This window comes from Anthonomus grandis, chromosome 3 (genome assembly GCF_022605725.1).
Source record: "Anthonomus grandis grandis chromosome 3, icAntGran1.3, whole genome shotgun sequence".
Taxonomy (NCBI): Eukaryota; Metazoa; Arthropoda; class Insecta; order Coleoptera; family Curculionidae; genus Anthonomus; species Anthonomus grandis.
The window spans coordinates 2960990-2979955 of NC_065548.1; the positions used below are offsets into that span (position 1 = coordinate 2960990).

The 18966-nt window shown below is 30.9% G+C and overlaps 1 protein-coding gene across 20 annotated transcripts in view; it reads right to left on the reverse strand.

The window, feature by feature from the left end:
• Nucleotides 1–18966, reverse strand: part of LOC126734108 (protein held out wings) — a 162888-nt gene that overhangs the window by 62600 nt on the left and 81322 nt on the right. For all 20 annotated transcript variants that reach the window (XR_007659974.1, XR_007659972.1, XR_007659976.1 and 17 more), the window contains exon 2: nucleotides 1361–1494. Coding sequence is in view for 4 of the 20 variants with exons in the window: in XM_050437633.1 (XP_050293590.1) it covers nucleotides 1361–1494 (134 nt within the window). In the remaining 16 variants the exon portion in view is untranslated. The remainder of the gene's footprint in view (nucleotides 1–1360; nucleotides 1495–18966) is intronic.

Genomic DNA, 18966 nt, shown 5'->3' on the forward strand with positions numbered 1-18966 from the left:
TAGACTGAGATACGGATATATAAATGAGAATTCAACTTTTCTCTCTATTTTCTATATCATCGATTCATTTTCTTAATAGTGTCTGGATCATCTGGAAATTGTGTTTTTCGGGTTTAATTGGTCCAATTATAACAGAAAAATATAACTTTATTCCCATCCTTTTTTATTTCATAGACTGAGATACGGATATATAAATGAGAATTCAACTTTTCTCTCTATTTTCTATATCATCGTTTCATTTTATCAATAGTGTCTGGATCATCTGGAAATTGTGTTTTTCGGGTTTAATTAGTCCAATTATACCAGAAAAGTATCACTTTATTCCCATCCTTTTCTAATTCATAGACTGAGATACGGATATATAAATGAGAATTCAACTTTTCTCTCTATTTTCTATATCATCGATTCATTTTCTTAATAGTGTCTGGATCATCTGGAAATTGTGTTTTTCGGGTTTAATTGGTCCAATTATAACAGAAAAGTATCACTTTATTCCCATCCTTTTCTAATTCATAGACTGAGATACGGATATATAAATGAGAATTCAACTTTTCTCTCTATTTTCTATATCATCGCTTCATTTTCTTAATAGTGTCTGGATCGTCTGGAAATTGTGTTTTTCGGGTTTAATTGGTCCAATTATACCAGAAAAATATCACTTTATTCCCATCCTTTTCTAATTCATAGAATGAGATACGGATATATAAATGAGAATTCAACTTTTCTCTCTATTTTCTATATCATCGCTTCATTTTCTTAATAGTGTCTGGATCGTCTGGAAATTGTGTTTTTCGGGTTTAATTAGTCCAAATATACCAGAAAAGTATCACTTTATTCCCATCCTTCTCTAATTCATAGACTGAGATATGGATATATAAATAAGAATTCAACTTTTCTCTCAATTTTCTATATCATCGCTTCATTTTCTTAATAGTGTCTGGATCATCTGGAAATTGTGTTTTTCGGGTTTAATTGGTCCAATTATACCAGAAAAATATCACTTTATTTCCATCCTTTTCTAATTCATAGACTGAGACAGGGATATATAAATGAGAATTCAACTATTCCATCTACTATTTTGTATATCATCGTAAACATTTAAAAATAAAGAAATTTCCTTTGGAAGTTAAGCATTTTTATAATGCACCATAAATAACTGACTTTATTATGACCATATTTGAAAAGTTAAAACAAAAGAGATGTATATATATTATTACACATATGGCGAGTGTAAACCGCGTCTTGCCATCTCCTATTAAAAAGAAAACAATTCTATGTACACCTGAGAATGTTAAATACCATACGCTGTTTGATATTGAATTTAACGATAAAATTAATCAATAATTCTAGTAGCACTTACATCTGGATGTTCTTTGACCGGTACATATACTTTTTCTGTGAGTGTCGTCACTTGTCCGTCCGGCTCGGGTAACACTAGGGGCTCCTTTTTTACTCCATTTATTTGAAACAGACTCGCTCTCACTCGGGCAATTTCTGCAAAAAAACAAGACGATAAATAATAATAATAATACGTTTATTTCCATACATACATTTATTCTACTTTACGTACAAGTACAAGGAAGAAATAAACGATTAGTACCGAAGCTGCTCTATTTAGAAGCTTGTTGGTACTTTTTCTTTAGGGATATATATAGTCCAATATCGGGTTTTTCTTGTCAAGAACGAGAAAATATTCAATCAGTGGTTTTTCAATACGTCACTCATAATTGATTTGTATTTGTCCATATTTAATTATTCTTATTGCCGGTTTTAAAACAACATTAAAAATAAGGACAACCGCATCTATTGTACAACACATACAATAAGAAAAGACAAAATTATTTAAATTCAAATACTCACAGTAGCACATAGGAATTAACAAAAAAACACGGAAACTATCAAACGTTTAATAAAATTTATCGCTCTGTTATTACAAAAACAATAAGAACAAGCTACAAGTTATTCACCAAACGATGAAATATAGCCGCATCTGTCAATTGCAAATATACAACAAAATACAAAGTCTTTCAGGTGAATTGAAACGGACTATATGTTTTTATCGCGAATGCCTCGAGAAAGGAAAGTCATGTATGACGGGTTCGAATGCACTTTTTTCAGCCTTTTTGGCCTGAATCGCGTGGAACCACGCATGCATCGGGCCAGTGACTTCCGGCAAATTGTTCTCCGTATCTCAGATTTGTTGAGAAAGTTGTCGCTTTTAAGGTATTAAACATACGCAAATCCGATATATGTAATCATCTTAGGCAGTGGTTAATAATGTACGAGAAATTATATAACTATGGAATGTGTAACAACCCTGGTGCTGTCTGGAACCGAGCGCTGATGTTAGCCAGATTTGGATTAGTAGGAACGGATTACTGCCGATACGATGAGTACCTGTTATTTTATTTTTTGTGTTTTGGGTAAATAACTTGAAATGCCTGGAAGAAAACGAAGAGTTACATCAAAAACCTGATAAGAGATTAGTAAGAGAAATAATTCAAATTTTTTTAATATTAGAAAAACTGGATGGTATCAATAGGTTATAAAAGATCTATGGTTTATTTCAAACAGGTAGAGTGTAATAAAATGTAAATGTCCGAGAGTTTTGTGGTCATCCATAGGCGTAAGTAAAGCTAGTAACTAATTAATGGATAAAGCGAGAAAAGGGTAGGGTTCGAAAGCTATAAGAAGGATCTATATTAAAAAATACAATTTTTTATTAATAATAATCCAACATATGTTTTTTTTAACTTTCAATAAAGCCATAATACTTGATTTCAATTATATTATATTATCAGTGTTTATCCGTTATAGTAATACGACCCAAAACCGAGTGGTACTACTTGCACTCCGTAAAAACATAATTTTGCAACAATGGAAATGACATATTATATACTCTATTTGTATACACTCTTATGAAGGTTTAATTACTCTCTACCTATTTGAAATAGACTATAGGATCTTTAGACGTAGACCCATTAATTGTTGTTAACCTTCCTTGGGGAAAATGATGAGACATTTGCGTCAAATGTTTCATCCTCGGCAAATCCGCCCCTGTAAAAAGTCTGGAATAAAATGATGATGAATTCATTTAGAAGCCTTGAAAAAATAAAACACTCACCTCAAATTAATGGAATTAAAATTTAAAAAAATTGAACAGATAATCCATGGTGCAAGATTTTTATTGATTCATAATTTTTATAGTCCAGGCATCGGAATATTGATTTTTTTATTCTAGGCAGTTGAGTACTGATTCGTTAACATACTTCAATAATCATTTTTAAGCCCATGATTCATTATTTTTTCAATTCCAGGTATTTGAATATTGACTTATTAATCAGATTCTTAATTGTGTTTGATTCTTAATTCTCAAGCCTGTAATTCATGATATTTTTATTCCTGTAAGAGAACTGATTCATAATTTTTATAGTCCGGGCATCGGAATATTAATTTTTATATTCTAGACAGTTGAGTACTGATTCGTTAACATACTTCAAACATCATTTTTAAGCACATGATTCATTATTTTTTCAATTCCAGGCATTTGAATATCGACTTATTAATCAGATATTCAATTGTGATTCTTAAACCTGTAATTCATGATATTTTTCATTCATAAGAGTATTGATTCATAATTTTTATAGTCCAGGAATGAATATTGATTTTTATATTCTAGGCACTTGAGTACTGATTCGTTAACATACTTCAATCAACATTTTTAAGCCCATGATTCATTATTTTTTCAATTCCAGGCATTTGAGTATTGATTTTATAAGCCAGGCATTTGAATATCGACTTATTAATCAGATATTTAATTGTGATTCTCAAGCCTGTAATTCATGATATTTTTCATTCCAATAAGAGTATTGGTTCACAATTTTTATAGTCCAGGCATGCATATTGATTTTTATATTCTAGGCAATTGACTACTGATTCGTTAACATACTTCAATCATCATTCTTAAGCCCATGATTCATTCTTTTTTTAATTGCAGGCAATTGAGTATTGATTTTATAGGCCAGGCAATTGAATATCGACTTATTGATTAAATAGTTAATTGTGATTCTCAAGCCCGTAATTCATATTTTTCATTCCAGTAAGAGTATTGATTCATTATTTTTATAGTCCTGGCAGACGAATATTGATTTCTATATTCTAGGCAGATGAATACTGATTCATTATTGAGATACATTCTTAAGCCCATGATTCATTATTTTATTCATTCCAGTTAGTTGAGTTGATTTATAATTTTTACCGTCCAGGCAGTCGAGTATTGATTTTATAGGCCAGGCAATTGAATATGGATTTATTAGTTAGTCAAGGTTCTGATTAATGACTTTTCAGAATTGTTTGTAGCTAAGTATTGATACATACTTTTTATAGTCCTGGAAGATAAATATTGATTTTTATATTCTAGGCAGTTGAATTGATTTATAAAAGTTTACAGTCCAGGCAGTTCAATATTGATGTTGAAGGCCAGGCAATTTAAGATCGATTTATTACTTACATACTTAATTGTCATTCTTAAGCCCGTAATTCATATTTTTCATTCCAGTAAGAGTATTGATTCATCATTTTTATAGTCCTGGCAGACGAATATTGATTTCTATATTCTAGGCAGATGAATACTGATTCATTATGGAGATACATTCTTAAGCTCATGATTCATTATTTTATTCATTCCAATCAGTTAAGTTGATTTATAATTTTTACAGTCTAGGCAGTCGAGTATTGATTTTATAGGCCAGGCAATTGAATATGGATTTATTAGTTAGTCAAGTCTGTGATTAATAACTTTTCAGAATTGTTTGTAGCTAAGTATTGATACATACTTTTTATAGTCCTGGAAGATAAATATTGATTTTTAAATTCTAGGCAGTTGAATTGATTTATAAAAGTTTACAGTCCAGGCAGTTCAATATTGATGTTGAAGGCCAGGCAATTTAAGATCGATTTATTAATTACATACTTAATTGTCATTCTTAAGCCCGTGATTAATAATTTTTTTATATTTCTTTTAGCTAAGTATTGATTCATAATTTTTATTGTCCAGGCATATGAATATTAATTTTTATATTTTAGGCAGTTGAGTATTGATTCGTTAACATACTTCAATCATCATTTTTAAGCCCATGATTCATTATTTTTTCAACTCCAGGCATATGAATATTGATTTTTATATTCTAGTACTGATTCATTAAGACACTTCAATCATTATTCTTAAGCCCATGAATCATAATTTTTTAAATTCTAGGCATTTGAGTATTGATTTTATAAGCCAGGCATTTGAATATCGACTTATTAATCAGATATTTAATTGTGATTCTCAAGCCTGTAATTCATGATATTTTTTATTCATAAGAGTATTGATTCATAATTTTTATAGTCCAGGCATGAATATTGATTTTTATATTCTAGACAATTGAGTACTGATTCGTTAACATACTTCAATAATCATTTTTAAGCACATGATTCATTATTTTTTCAATTCCAGGCATTTGAGTATTGATTTTTTAAGCCAGGAATTTTAATATCGACTTATTAATCAGATATTTAATTGTGATTCTCAAGCCTGTAATTCATGATATTTTTCATTCCAATAAGAGTATTGATTCATCATTTTTATAGTCCTGGCAGACGAATATTGATTTCTATATTCTAGGCAGATGAATACTAATTCATTATTGAGATACATTCTTAAGCCCATGATTTATTATTTTATTCATTCCAGTCAGTTGAGTTTTGATTCTATAGTCCAGGCAATTCATTATTTAGCCACTTAATTGTCATCCTTAAATATGTGATTCATGATTTTTATAGTCCAGACAGATGAATATTGTTTAATAATTTCTACAGTTTAGGCAGTTGATAATTGACTCATTACTAGGATACTTAATTGTCATTCTTAAGTCCGTGATTAATATTTTTTTTATATTTCTTGTAGCTACTAAGTATTGATTCATAATTGTTATTGTCCAGGCATATGAATATTGATTTTTATATTCTAGGCAGTTGAGTACTGATTCGTTAAGACACTTCAATCATCATTCTTAAGCACATGATTCATTATTTTTTCAATTCCAGGCAATTGAGTTTTGATTTTATGAGTCAGGCAATATTGCCTGACTTATTAATCAGATACTTAATTATTGTGATTCTCAAGCCTGTAATTCATGATATTTTTCATTCCAGTAAGAGTATTGATTCATCATTTTTATAGTCCTGGCAGACGAATATTGATTTCTCTATTTTAGGCAGTTGAATACTGATTGATTATTAAGACGCTTCAATCATCATTCAAGCCCATGATTCATTATTTCTTCAATTCCAGGCATCTGAATATCGACTTATTAATCAGATATTTAATTGTGATTCTCAAGCCTGTAATTCATATTTTTCATTGCAGTAAGAGTACTGATTCATGATTTTTATAGTCCAGACAGATGAATATTGTTTAATAATTTCTACAGTCTAGGCAGTAGTGAGTTGAGTTGATTTATAATTTTTACAGTCTAGGCAGTCGAGTATTGATTTTATAGGCCAGGCAATTGAATATTGATTTATTACTTAGATATCTTATTATCAATCTCAAGTTTGTGATTAATGACTTTTCAGAATTGTTTGTAGCTAAGTATTGATTCATAATTTTTATAGTCCTAGCAGACGAATATTGATTTCTCTATTCTAGGCAGTTGAATACTGATTCATTATTGAGGTGCTTTAGTCATCATTCTTAAGCTCATGATTCATTATTTTTTTTCATTCCAATCAGTTGAATTGATTTATAATGTTTACAGTCCAGGCAGTTCAATATTGATTTTGTAGGCCAGGAAATTGAAGATAGATTCCTATTTTTTACAGTACAGGCAGTTGAGTTGATTGATCTCAAATGCCTATCAAATATAATGAAAATTTACGTAAACTGCCTGGAAGATTTAAATAATTCCCTAAATGCCTGGAATTAAATAAATAACTACTTCAAAAACTAAAACACATGAAAAATTACTTAGAATCTTTAGAATGGATACAAAATGACGTCAAATGCCTGGAATAAAATAAAAAACAAATTAGTGCCTGGAAGACATACAAAATTCCTTAAAGTAAGTGTCTGGAATAAATTAATAGCTAATATAATTTTGTAAATTTCAATTGTATATCGCTCAAATAGCATAGCATAGTAACTGCCTGGAAGAATATTTATTTGGTCGTCTGAAAAATTATACCTCTCAAGCCAGAAATGTGGAAAAACGCACCTTAAGTGTCAGGGTCACGTTAGAATAGAATATAAAATTGTTTTATTCCAGGCAGTTGATAAACACACGAATTAAGAATTAAGCTGTTAAATATTATTAAGACATGATTTGTGAAGTTCAGGTAGTTGATCATTATTAATTAATTCGGGCATTTTATTTTCTGGTATTAAAGTTCATAATTATCTATAGTTCAGGTAGTTGATTTATTATTAAGGCATTTAGTCATGATTTTTAAGCCCATGATTCATTATTTTTTCATTCCAGCCAGTTGAGATGATTCATAATTTTAAACAATTAAAATATGGATAAGCGCACTCTCGCGCAATATTTTGTCCCTTTTTTTTGTCATTTTATCAAAAGAGAGACCGTAATGAAAAAATAATGAGTCATGGCCTTAAGAATGATGATTAAATGTCTTAATAACGAATCAGTATTTAACTGCCTATAAAATATAGAAATAATATTCATATGCGTGAACTAAAAAAATAATGAATCAATACTTGGCTAATGGAAATATAAAAAATCTTAAGAATGACTATTAAGTGTCCGAATAATGAATCAATATCCAATTGCCTGGACTATAGAATCAATACTGAACTGCCTAGAATTTAAAAAATCAGATGAAATATTTTTTAAATTTTATTCCATGAATTTGAGGTTATTTTTTTATTTCTTTAAGGCTTCTTAAGTAATTTATCATCATGGTATTCCAAATTTTTTACAGGGGCAGATTTGCCGAGGAAAATGTCATACTGATATTGGACTGCCTGGAATTACAAATTATTTGTTACTTCTCCTCTTTCAAATAGTTTTTAAGGAGTTAAAATAATATGGATAAGCGCACTCTCGCGCAATATTTTATCCCTTTTTTTCGTCACATTCTCGAAAAAGTAATAAAACCAACCTGCCTGGATGAACTGGAAAAACTCCACAAATGTTCCTTTTCCACCCCTTGTGACTCATTAAACTAAATACGCTTGTGATGTAACCATAGCAAATATCGAAATACTTGCATGAATGCATTTCGCTAATGTATTGCAAAAGTATTTTATCTAAACAAGCTTTCTTGCATAATTATCGACGTTATATAGAAATTTTATACTTCTAACCGATTAAGAGCCATACTCGTCCGATCGAAATGTTTCGATAGTTAAATTTTCATTGGGTTAATAGGATTAAAATTAACGCTGATTGACATTAAGACTTCCTTAGTCAGGAGTGGGTCAATTTATAGACGGGATTAAAGATTTATTCTTCCTTGTAGTTTTTTATTTAATACTTGAAAAAATAAAAACGCAATCAAATAATAATACACGTTCCGTGTAAATACCATCAATGTCACGAACCAGTAGGCGGTCAATGGTCGGACCATCTGGACCGCCATTAACCCGATTTCAAACCCGATTTGACCCGATAATTTCGATTTTTCCCAACCGGAAATCCCCTTACAAACTAATAGATCGGGTTTCACCTGGAATTTCGTTGGATATCGACGGTACATAGCAGCAGATGGGCCAACGAGGTCAATGGGTCGACGGGCGTCAGCGTAACGCCACAGAAAGTTTTATTATTGCACAACCCGTGCGACGTTGTTGGTACCGGATTAAAAAAATTGTTCGTCGCATTATCGGACTTTTTAGCAATTAATGCCTGATGTAGAAGGAACATAAATCTGTCCCGTGAAGTGCTGCGGCACTGGTAAAACGATCCAGACAAGGAATTGTAATTAAATTGGCCACTTGTGGTTCTTAATCGAGGAACCAGAAGGAAACGGAGCCTGTCTGGGACATGAATAAGACCTTCCGTTTTATGTTTTCTCTACAGGGTGTCCTATTTACTATGTGTGACTATTGCTATATCCGAAACTATAGGAGATATAGTTTTTCGACGAATTGACAAAAAAAGGAACAAAATATTGGGCGAGAGTACGCTTATCCATATTTTAACTGTTTAAAAACCATTTGAAAGAGGAGAAGTAACAAATAATTTGTAATTCCAGGCAGTCCAGTTTTTAAGGCAAATAAGAAAAAAATAATGATTTCAAATTTTTAGGTTAGCTGATTAGATTTTTAACTGCAGACATTCATCCTTTATTCGACTTCTTGAACGATAAAAGGATGTACATACTATGATTTAAATTTATTCTTTGGACTTTTGAGAAGTCTTTTAGCTGCTCAATCTAGACCATAAATCAAAGCATTTTAAACTGCATTTTTCCATATTCCAACTGCCTGAAACGATGCTTATAAGAAAAATACATCTTGGTTTCTTTCAGGAAATTTATTTAAAAATAAAATCTTTCATTCAATGAGTTCAAAAAAAAAACCGCCACAGAAACATATTCTCTTCTTCAATTCCCTGAAACAGAGAAGGGTGTACTCTGATTTAAAAAACACAATCTTTAGACGTTAAAAAGGTCTACCTGCCATGGGGAATTTTAATGTGCATTTTTCCATATTTCTTGTCCTGTTGAATAAGGGATCAAGGTTTAACTGTAAGGACTATAGAAATTATAAATCAAGACTCAACTGACAGGAAAAGAAAGAAATCATAACTTACGAGCTTGATACTGACAATTAATTGTTGGAATAATGGATGAATATTTAATTGCCTGGACTATAAAATTTATGAATTAATACTTAGCTACTGGAAAAAATCTCAAGAACTTGAGAATGACAATTAATTGTTTTAATAATGAATCAAGATTCAATTGCCTGGACTTTAAAATCAATACTCAACTGCTTGGACTGTAAAAATTATAAATCAAAATTTAACCGACTAGTTTATAGAAATTATGATTCAATGCCCAAATGACTGAATTAAACAAAATCATGAGTCACGGACTTGATAATGACAATTAAATGTCTGAATCAATATTCAATTGTCTGGATTATAGAGTCAATACTCAACTGCCAGGAATTAAAAAAATGGGGCATCATGAACTTTAAGACCAGCAAGTAAAGTGTTTGAATTATTAATCATTACTCAACTGTTTGAACTATAAACATTGTGAATCAATACTCAACTGACTGGAATTTAAAAAATCATGAATTTAGAATGAGAATCACGGGTCTAAATAATAAATCAATATTCGATTGCCTGCGTTATAAAACTCAACTGACACTAACGACTCAAAAACCAGGAATTATGGTTTTAAGAAAGTGATGATCAAGTACTTGGAATAATTGCCTGGAATATAAAAGTAACGATCGCATCATCTTGACTTGGAAGACTAACAAAATCTGGATGAAAAATCGATACTGAATTTGATTTCATTGTATTGCAGAGAGTCGAGTATTGATTAAAAATTTGAACATCAATTTTCTAAGGAACTATCAGAGACACGCCACGCATCAACTGCCTGGAACAAAAAAGGATGGACTATGACTTAAAAAGGCAATATATCCTTTAAAAAAAATCCCTGTTAGCATTTTTAAGTGCGCTTCTAATCGCAAATTCCACTTTTATCAGGAAATTTATTTTAAAAAAATCTTTCGTCTAGAACTGAAATAATAACTAGAATCTCTTATTAATTCTTTAAATGCCTGCAACAGAGAAGGATGACGTCTCTCTCTGTCCCTGAGGTATTTTAATGTGCGTTTTTCCACATTTTAACAGTTTGACTTCTAGAACCCATACAGGCAGCTTTCTTAGGCAATTTATTTAAAACAATTTATAAATAGTAACAAAAAAGTCTTCTAGACAATTGTGGAACTACCAAAGACAAAAATTGTATGTTCCTATTTCAAGTTTTGCTGTAAAGAAAAAAAATCAATATACTGATTTGAATTGAAATTGATTCACATGATTCAGGCGGCAATAGAGAAATGAATGATAAAATATTCAATATTTTCGTTCAAATGTCGTTAAAGATATTAATGATATTAAATGCACCAAATTCCATATCAAAAATGTAATTTTAAGATGATTTACGTAAGAATTCGGCTCTTTCTTGAGTTGCTATGTTTTCAAATATTTTATAGCTTTTTATATACGTGAAACAATAAGGGAGCACATAATGAAATTGGTAGGAAAGTGGCATCAAAGTTGTCAGTTCCTATCACAGAATTAACTAGTTTTTAGGAGAAAAATTTGAATTCTACGAAGAAATTTATATTTTGCATCTTTTACACTTTTGAATTTATTTTTCATTTTATTCCAATCATTGGAAGTAATCCCTTATGTCTTCTAGGCATCTGAAATCATTTTTCATTATGTCTGGATATATTTCCAGATATGACTCGTTTTATTGCAAGCTTTTGACAAAGATATTTACAAAATTATAACAATTAATAATTTATTCCAGACATTTAAGGAATTTTGAATGTCCTCCAGGCACTTATTTATTTTTTATTTTATTCCAGGAATTTGGCGTCATTTTGTATCCATTCCAAAGATTCTAAGTAATTTTTCATGTGTTTTTGTTTTTGAAGTAATTATTTATGTAATTCCAGGCATTTAGGGAATTATTTAAATCTTCCAGGCACTTTACGTCAATTATTATTATATTTGACAGGGATTTGAGATCAATCAACTCAGCTGCCTGTGCTATATAAATTAGGAATGAAATAATAATGAATCATGACTAAATGCCTTAATAATAAATCACTTATCAACTGCCTAAACTGTAGATAATCATGAACTTTAAGATCAGAAAATGAAGTGCCTGAATCATTAATTATTAATGCTCAACTACTTGAACAGCTTTAATATGATTCCTTTAATCATAGATTCGAGAAAGTGTTGGTCAAGGAATAACTGAATGGAATATACAAGTAACTGACAAAAGTGCCTGGATAGGATATCAATACTAAAATTTATGCCATTCTACTGCAGATAATGAAATGGAAGTTGTTTACATCCATATTGCTTCTTTGTCAGTAAATGTATCCCTTTTTTTTTAATTCTTTTTTCCTTACAGGCAATTGAGGAACGACCAGAGACATGGCACACATCAACTCCCTGGAATGGAAAATGATGATCTCGATATAAAACCATTATTCTTTAGGCCTTTAAGGAAGTTCGTTCTAACTCAACCTAGGCCATTTATCCTTAAAATTTTTCCTGTTAGGATTTTAAAGGAGGGTTTTCCATATTTCAAAATGTCTTTCCAAATTCCAATCAGGCAATTTACTAAAAAAAATTGTTCTGTCCAGGCAGTTGAGGAACTAGAACAAAAAAATAAGTTGGAACACAAAAGGGATGTTCTTTGATTTTCAAGCACATTCTTTTAAAGTTCAGAAAGAGCAACCAGCTGGACTTGACAGGCAATTTAGAAAAAACAAAAAAAGTAATTGAAGGGCTACTAAAAAGGGAGATTTTCTTATTTAAAACACTAAAGCAAGTCAAGTTGCCCTGTCTATAGTTTACAAGATTCAATGATTTTTATGTGCGTTTATCCATATTTCAACTGTCTGAAAAGGGAAGCACAACGAGCAGGTGTGGTTTTCTTTTTCGGCAAAATAAATGTTTCTTACAGGCAGTTGAAGGGCTACTACCAAAGCGAAAGTTAAGATGTCTCTCATGTGTTTTTCAACTGCCTGGAATAGAACAAATTTTATATTCTATTCTATCGTGACCCTAACATCTAAGGTGCATTTTTCCACAATTCTGGCTTGAGAGGTATTATTTTTCAGACGACCAAATAAATATTCTTTCAGGCAGTTACTATGCTATTTGAACGATACACAATTGAAATCTACAAAATTATAATAGTTATTAATTTGTTCCGGACACTTGCTAAGGAATTTTGTATGTCTTCCAGACACCTATTTTTTTAAATTTTATTCCAGGAATTTGAAGTCATTTTCTATTCATTCCAAACAATCTAAGTAATTTTTTTTGTAATTCCAGGCATTTAGGGAATTATTTAAATCTTCCAGGCAGTTTACGTCAATTTTTAATATATATAATAGGCATTTGAGATCAATCAACGCAACTGCCTGTACTGTACAAATTATGGATCATCTCAACTCTCTGGAGTGAAAAAATAATGATGATTAAGTGTCTTAATAATGAATCAATTAACAACTGCCTGGACAAAAGATAATCATGAACCAGAAAATGAAGAGCTTGAATCAGCTACACAAATCATGTCTTAATAATATTTAACAGCCTAATTCTCTCGTGTTTTTCAACTGCCTGGAATATATTAACGTAACCCTAACATCTAAGGTGCGTTTTTCCACATTTCTTGCATGATTACTATGCTAGTGTTACTATAATAAGACATACAGTGACTATGCTATTTAAAAGTTTCAGTTCTGCTTTTGCAATGCTCCCTAGAGCAATTTCCCTTCAGAACACTATCCATAGACCCGTTGCCATATCGTGCAATATTTCTATAAAGTTCTACGAAAATAACTTGGGAAGGAATTTTACTGAAATGTTGTACTCAAAACCGGTATAGCAGATTGATCGAGCAGCGGCGCTGGCATTTCCTGGAGGCCTGCCTGTTTCTCTTATCGGTTATATTTAGTCTGAAAGCACCACACTCGTGCCCCGAGTGCCGTTTTCTTTAACACATGTCTGCGATAGGCCGATTATAGGCAGACTATATTAACGGTTTTACCTGATTTATCGCGTATCGATGGCTTTTCCCAAGGAGAGGAATTATTCAAGTTTTCTTATAGTACTATATACTGGTTTATAAAGTGGTACTGCTTAGTCTCTAATTTACATAGAATGCTTCATATGCATGTTATGTATTTCCCCCCTTACCTAGGACATGTATGGTAGTATAATTCAAATGAGGTATCAGTGACAACACAGTTACGCCATTGGATTACTAATGGAGAATTAAGGTGGATATCATATTTAAAATATTAGTACAAGAGTAAATATTGAAAAAAATTATACTGCACCTGTTTTCGCTGATTTAAATCATCGCTCGTTTAGCATTCAAGTTACACAAAGCCGGCGAAATGTTCTTTTATTCAAATCTATGGTAAATACGTAATAATGCGTAATGGTGTTTAATAGAGTACGTATTTTGCATTTTAACGAGAAAACCTCAAATAATGTTCATTCCGTTTAATGCCTTCATTAGTCATAAATTATATCAATTAAATTGAACATCATTCTGCTTAAAACTCACAACTCCAGAACGTAGAAGTTCAATAATTCGTATTCATTGATAAAACTTGCAACACTGGAAGTGATATACATGAGTTTGTTTTGTCAATATCGAACGTTAATCAAGAAATCAAAGCTGTCAAGTGTCATTTGTCATGGATGTTGTGGATTAAAAAAAGACTGAAAGTCGAAACTCCCCCAATTTGTTTTTGAAAATTATGAATAAAGCTAAAAATTATATTAATTTCTTCATAATCATATAAAGAACATCCAAGAATTACCAATAACCTCAAACTCTTAGTCACGTAAATTTACACGCAGATCCAATTTAATTTTATGTTCGTTGAACTGTTAAACCGTTGATGATGTTCTTGATATGAATATGAACAAACTGTTTGTTTTAAATTAATTAGTGATGTTTCTCAAAAAACAAAACATGGCGCATGGTAAAGTGTCGCGGATTTATTCAATTTAATTTTATGTTATTTGTTGAACTGTTGCGATGTCAAAACGAGTTCTGCAACTTGTGTCGCGCAATAAGAATTGCCGCGGCAAAGTGCGCCATAAAAACCGTCGCCTAGTTGTTGTGGTGGATTGTTAATTAAATGACATTTTTTTTTTTTTTTGAACTGAAACTGAATGTGAAAATTGTCAAAGGGTTAATAAAAAACGCGTGTAGCTTGGGGTGTTTGTGGTGCAATTTGTCCTGGTAATTTTTGTTGCACAACAGTAGTTACGCAATTTGTTTTGACATCGCAACAGTTCAACAAAAATTAAGTTGAATTGGACATTTTCCATTTGCCTTGTTTTTTTTTAGGAGTGTTAGTTTTTTGAGAAACACGTTTTTAACAATGACGTCATTAATAAACTTAAAACAAATAATTTTTTCATATTCATATCAAGAATAATTAAAAGCCTCAAACCCTCATAGTTCTTTAGGCAAGCTTTGCATTTTTTTTTAAATTTATACGCAGCTTGTGTATTTGTTCCAACTAAATTACGCAGCATTATCCAATTTCATGTTTGTTGAACTGTTGGTGCGCGTATACACGATCCGGTTTCAACGGATGCGGTAGAAACGCAGCGGTACCGCATTGGTACGACAACACACAGGTTAAAATAGGAGGCAATACACGTTCCGGTTGTAACGCGCGTTTTTAGTCATTTTCACTCAAATTATTACATTAAATATCTTGTTTTAACATAGCTAACAATTCGCCAAATCATTTTTTAGAAATTCTTTAATAATTGAAAAACATATCATTATACTGCCGAATATTTGTATAAAAATTGTTGATTTTTCTACTCTACTTTCAAAATATGGATGCCTTCAATGTTTATGTTATATTGGCTCTCGTATAAGATTTTCTGCTTCAAGATCACAAGTGATTCTAAGCAATGAAGACATTATCTCTCTATGAAAGTCTCAAAGCATTTAAGTTTTGGAATTTGTCTTAGTGCATATCCGTTTTCAACGCAGTGTGCATCGCGTATATCCCATGCGGTAGAAACGCATCCGTTTCTACCGCATCCGTTGAAACCGGATCGTGTATACCCGCACTTGCCATGTCAAAACAGATTCCGTAACGTGTGTTGCGCAACAAAAATTTCCGCGACAAAATGCACTAAGAAAACTGTCATTTGACTTCAACATAGGTAAATTTATTACCTCAGTAACATGTCAATCAAGAGTTGGAAGTTTGTTGGTCTTTTTTTTAATTTGACTGAAAAACTTTATGTTTAATTACATGTCAAACTTGTCAAAAAAAGTCAATTTCTTAACAAGGACAGCTCAGAATCACCAATAGCCTCAAAACATTAGGCCGTAAATTGCAATTTCTTGAAAATTTATATGCAAATTTTATCCGGTTTAATTTATTGTTCATTGAACTGTTCTGTCTAATAGATTTGCGCTACTTATGTTGAGCAACAAAAATTGCTCAAACAACTGTAATCATTACTCGAACATCGACTTATTCAACGGATGTGAAATATCGTTTGAAGTTATAGGCTTCCCATGTAATAAATTCCTGAATTTTTACTCTTGGATAGCCAAGACTAACCTCAAACTCTTATAGTTCTTTAGTCATAATTTGAAATTTATACGCAGCATAATCCAACTAATTTTTTATTGAATTGTTCTGATGTTAAATAAATTGCTGCAATTAAGTTGCGCAATAAAAATTGCATAAACTGACCTAATCAGTACTCGCACATGGATTTATTCAACGGATGTGAAATGCCGTTTAAAGTTATGGGCTTGCCATGTAATGGATTGATGAATTTTTAATTTTTTTTTATGAAACTGAGATTTTTGAAGTTGATTTTTAATTAAATCTTAAAGCTGTCAACCACAATCATATCAAGGACATCCAAAAATAACAAAAAAGCTGAAACTCTTATAGTTCAAGAAACTCTTATGTTTCTTGCACTGATGTTCTGAAGTCAAAGAAATTGCCGTGACTTGTGTTGCGCAACAAAAATTAATTTACGGTGTTAATTATTATTCGCACGTCGATTTATTTAACCGACGTCAAATGTGTGATTTTCAAATTGTTTTTCGCGTCTTTAGATGGTAATATAGATAAAATTTAATTAAATCACTGAATTTTTCAAAATTTTATTGACTTGTTAATCTTAAACGTCAAAACTGTCAAGGATCTTGATCAAGATTTGACAGGTGTCATTTAACAATTTTGGTATGTCAAAGGCTTCAATGTCACTTGTCATTACGCACTTTCTAACTGATGATTTTTTAAATGTTTCCACGATTGTGAATGGAAATATCCAAAAAAATAAATTAATTGTTTATGCTTAGAATATTGTATTGTATAATTCTTCCCTTTCTAACATCAAATGTCAAAATAGTTAATTAAGAATGGACAGCTGTCATTTGTCATTTTTTTAGTAAGCGCCACCTATCGATGTGAAACTTTAATTGATAACTGTCAAGTCAAATGTTATTTGACCTTACGCGCTTTCCATGTGGTAAATTGTAAATGCAATTTATTTGAAAGGCGTACGCAGCTTAAGCCAATTCAATTTCATGTCGGTTGCACTGTTTCGATATCAAAAAAAATTCCGAAACTTGTCTTGCGCAACAAAAACCGCCGCGACAAATTGCTCCAATTTAATTTATTGTTCATTGATCTGTTTTAATGTCAAATATAAATTTCCGTGACATGCGTTGTGCATAAAAATTTCACAAACAGCTCTAATCATTACCCGATTTATTCAACGATGGATTGCTAAATTGTTTATTTTTTTTATATTAAACTGAGAAAGTTGATTTTTAATCAAATGTTAAAGCTGTCAACCAAAATCATGTCAAGGACATCCAAGAATAATGAAAAACCTCTAACTTTTATAGTTCTTTAGTTATAATTTGAATTTCCTAAAAATTTATACGCAGTTTTATCCAATTTAATAAAATAAATTGCGCCAAATATGTGTTGCGCAACAAAAATTGCCGCAATAAATTGCGAAATTTCCACAAAAATAAAATAATTGTTTAAATTTAGAATATTATAAATAAATCTATATTTTTAAACAATTAAAGTTTTCGAATGAAAATTAATAAAAAAAAAAGAATTTTTTCATATTAAAAAATTTTTTCCCTTTTCAACATCAAATGCCAAAGCAGTCAATTAAGAAAGGACAACTGTCATTTGTCATTATTTTATTAAGCGCCACCTATCGATGTGAAACTTTAATTAATAACTGTCAAGTCAAATGTTGCGCCTTACGCGCTTTCCATGTGATAAATTGTGAATCTAATTTATTTGAAATGTGTACGCAGCTTAAGCCAATTCAATTTCATGTTTGTTGAACTGTTTCAATGTCAAAACAAATTCCGAAGCTTGTGTTGCGCAACAAAAGTCGCCGCGACAAATTGCTCCAATTTAATTTATTGTTGATTAATCTGTTCTGATGTTAAATAAATTAAATTTTTTGAGTTATGCAACAAAAATTGCACGTGTAAACAGCTTTAATCATCACTCGATTTATTCAACGAATGAATTGCTAAATTGTTTATTTTTTTTATATAAAACTGAGAAAGTTGATTTTTGATAAAATGTTAAAGCTGTCAACCAAAATCATATCAAGGACATCCAAGAATAACGAAAAACCTCTAACTCTTATAGTTCTTTAGTTATAATTTATTCAAAATTTATACGCAGTTTTATCAAATTTAATTTTATGCTTCTTGAACTGTTGTTCTGAAGCCAAATAAATTGCCGTGACTTGTGTTGCGCAACAAAAATTGCCGCGACAAATTGCGAAATTTCCATAAAAATAAAATAATTGTTTATACTTAGAATATTGTAAATAAATGTATATTTCTAAATAATTAAAATTTTCCAATGAAAATTAGTAAAAAAAAATGAATTTTTTCATATTAAAGAAATTCTTCCCTTTTCAACATCAAATGTCAAAATAGTCAATTAAGAATGGACAGCTGTCATTTGTCATCTTTTTATTAAGCGCCACCTATCGGTGTGAAACTTTATTTGATAACTGTCAAATCAAATGTTATTTGACCTTACGCGCTTTCCATGTGGTGAATTGTAAATGCAACTTTTTTTAAAATGTGTACACAGCTTTATCCAATTCAATTAGATGTTTGTGTTGACTG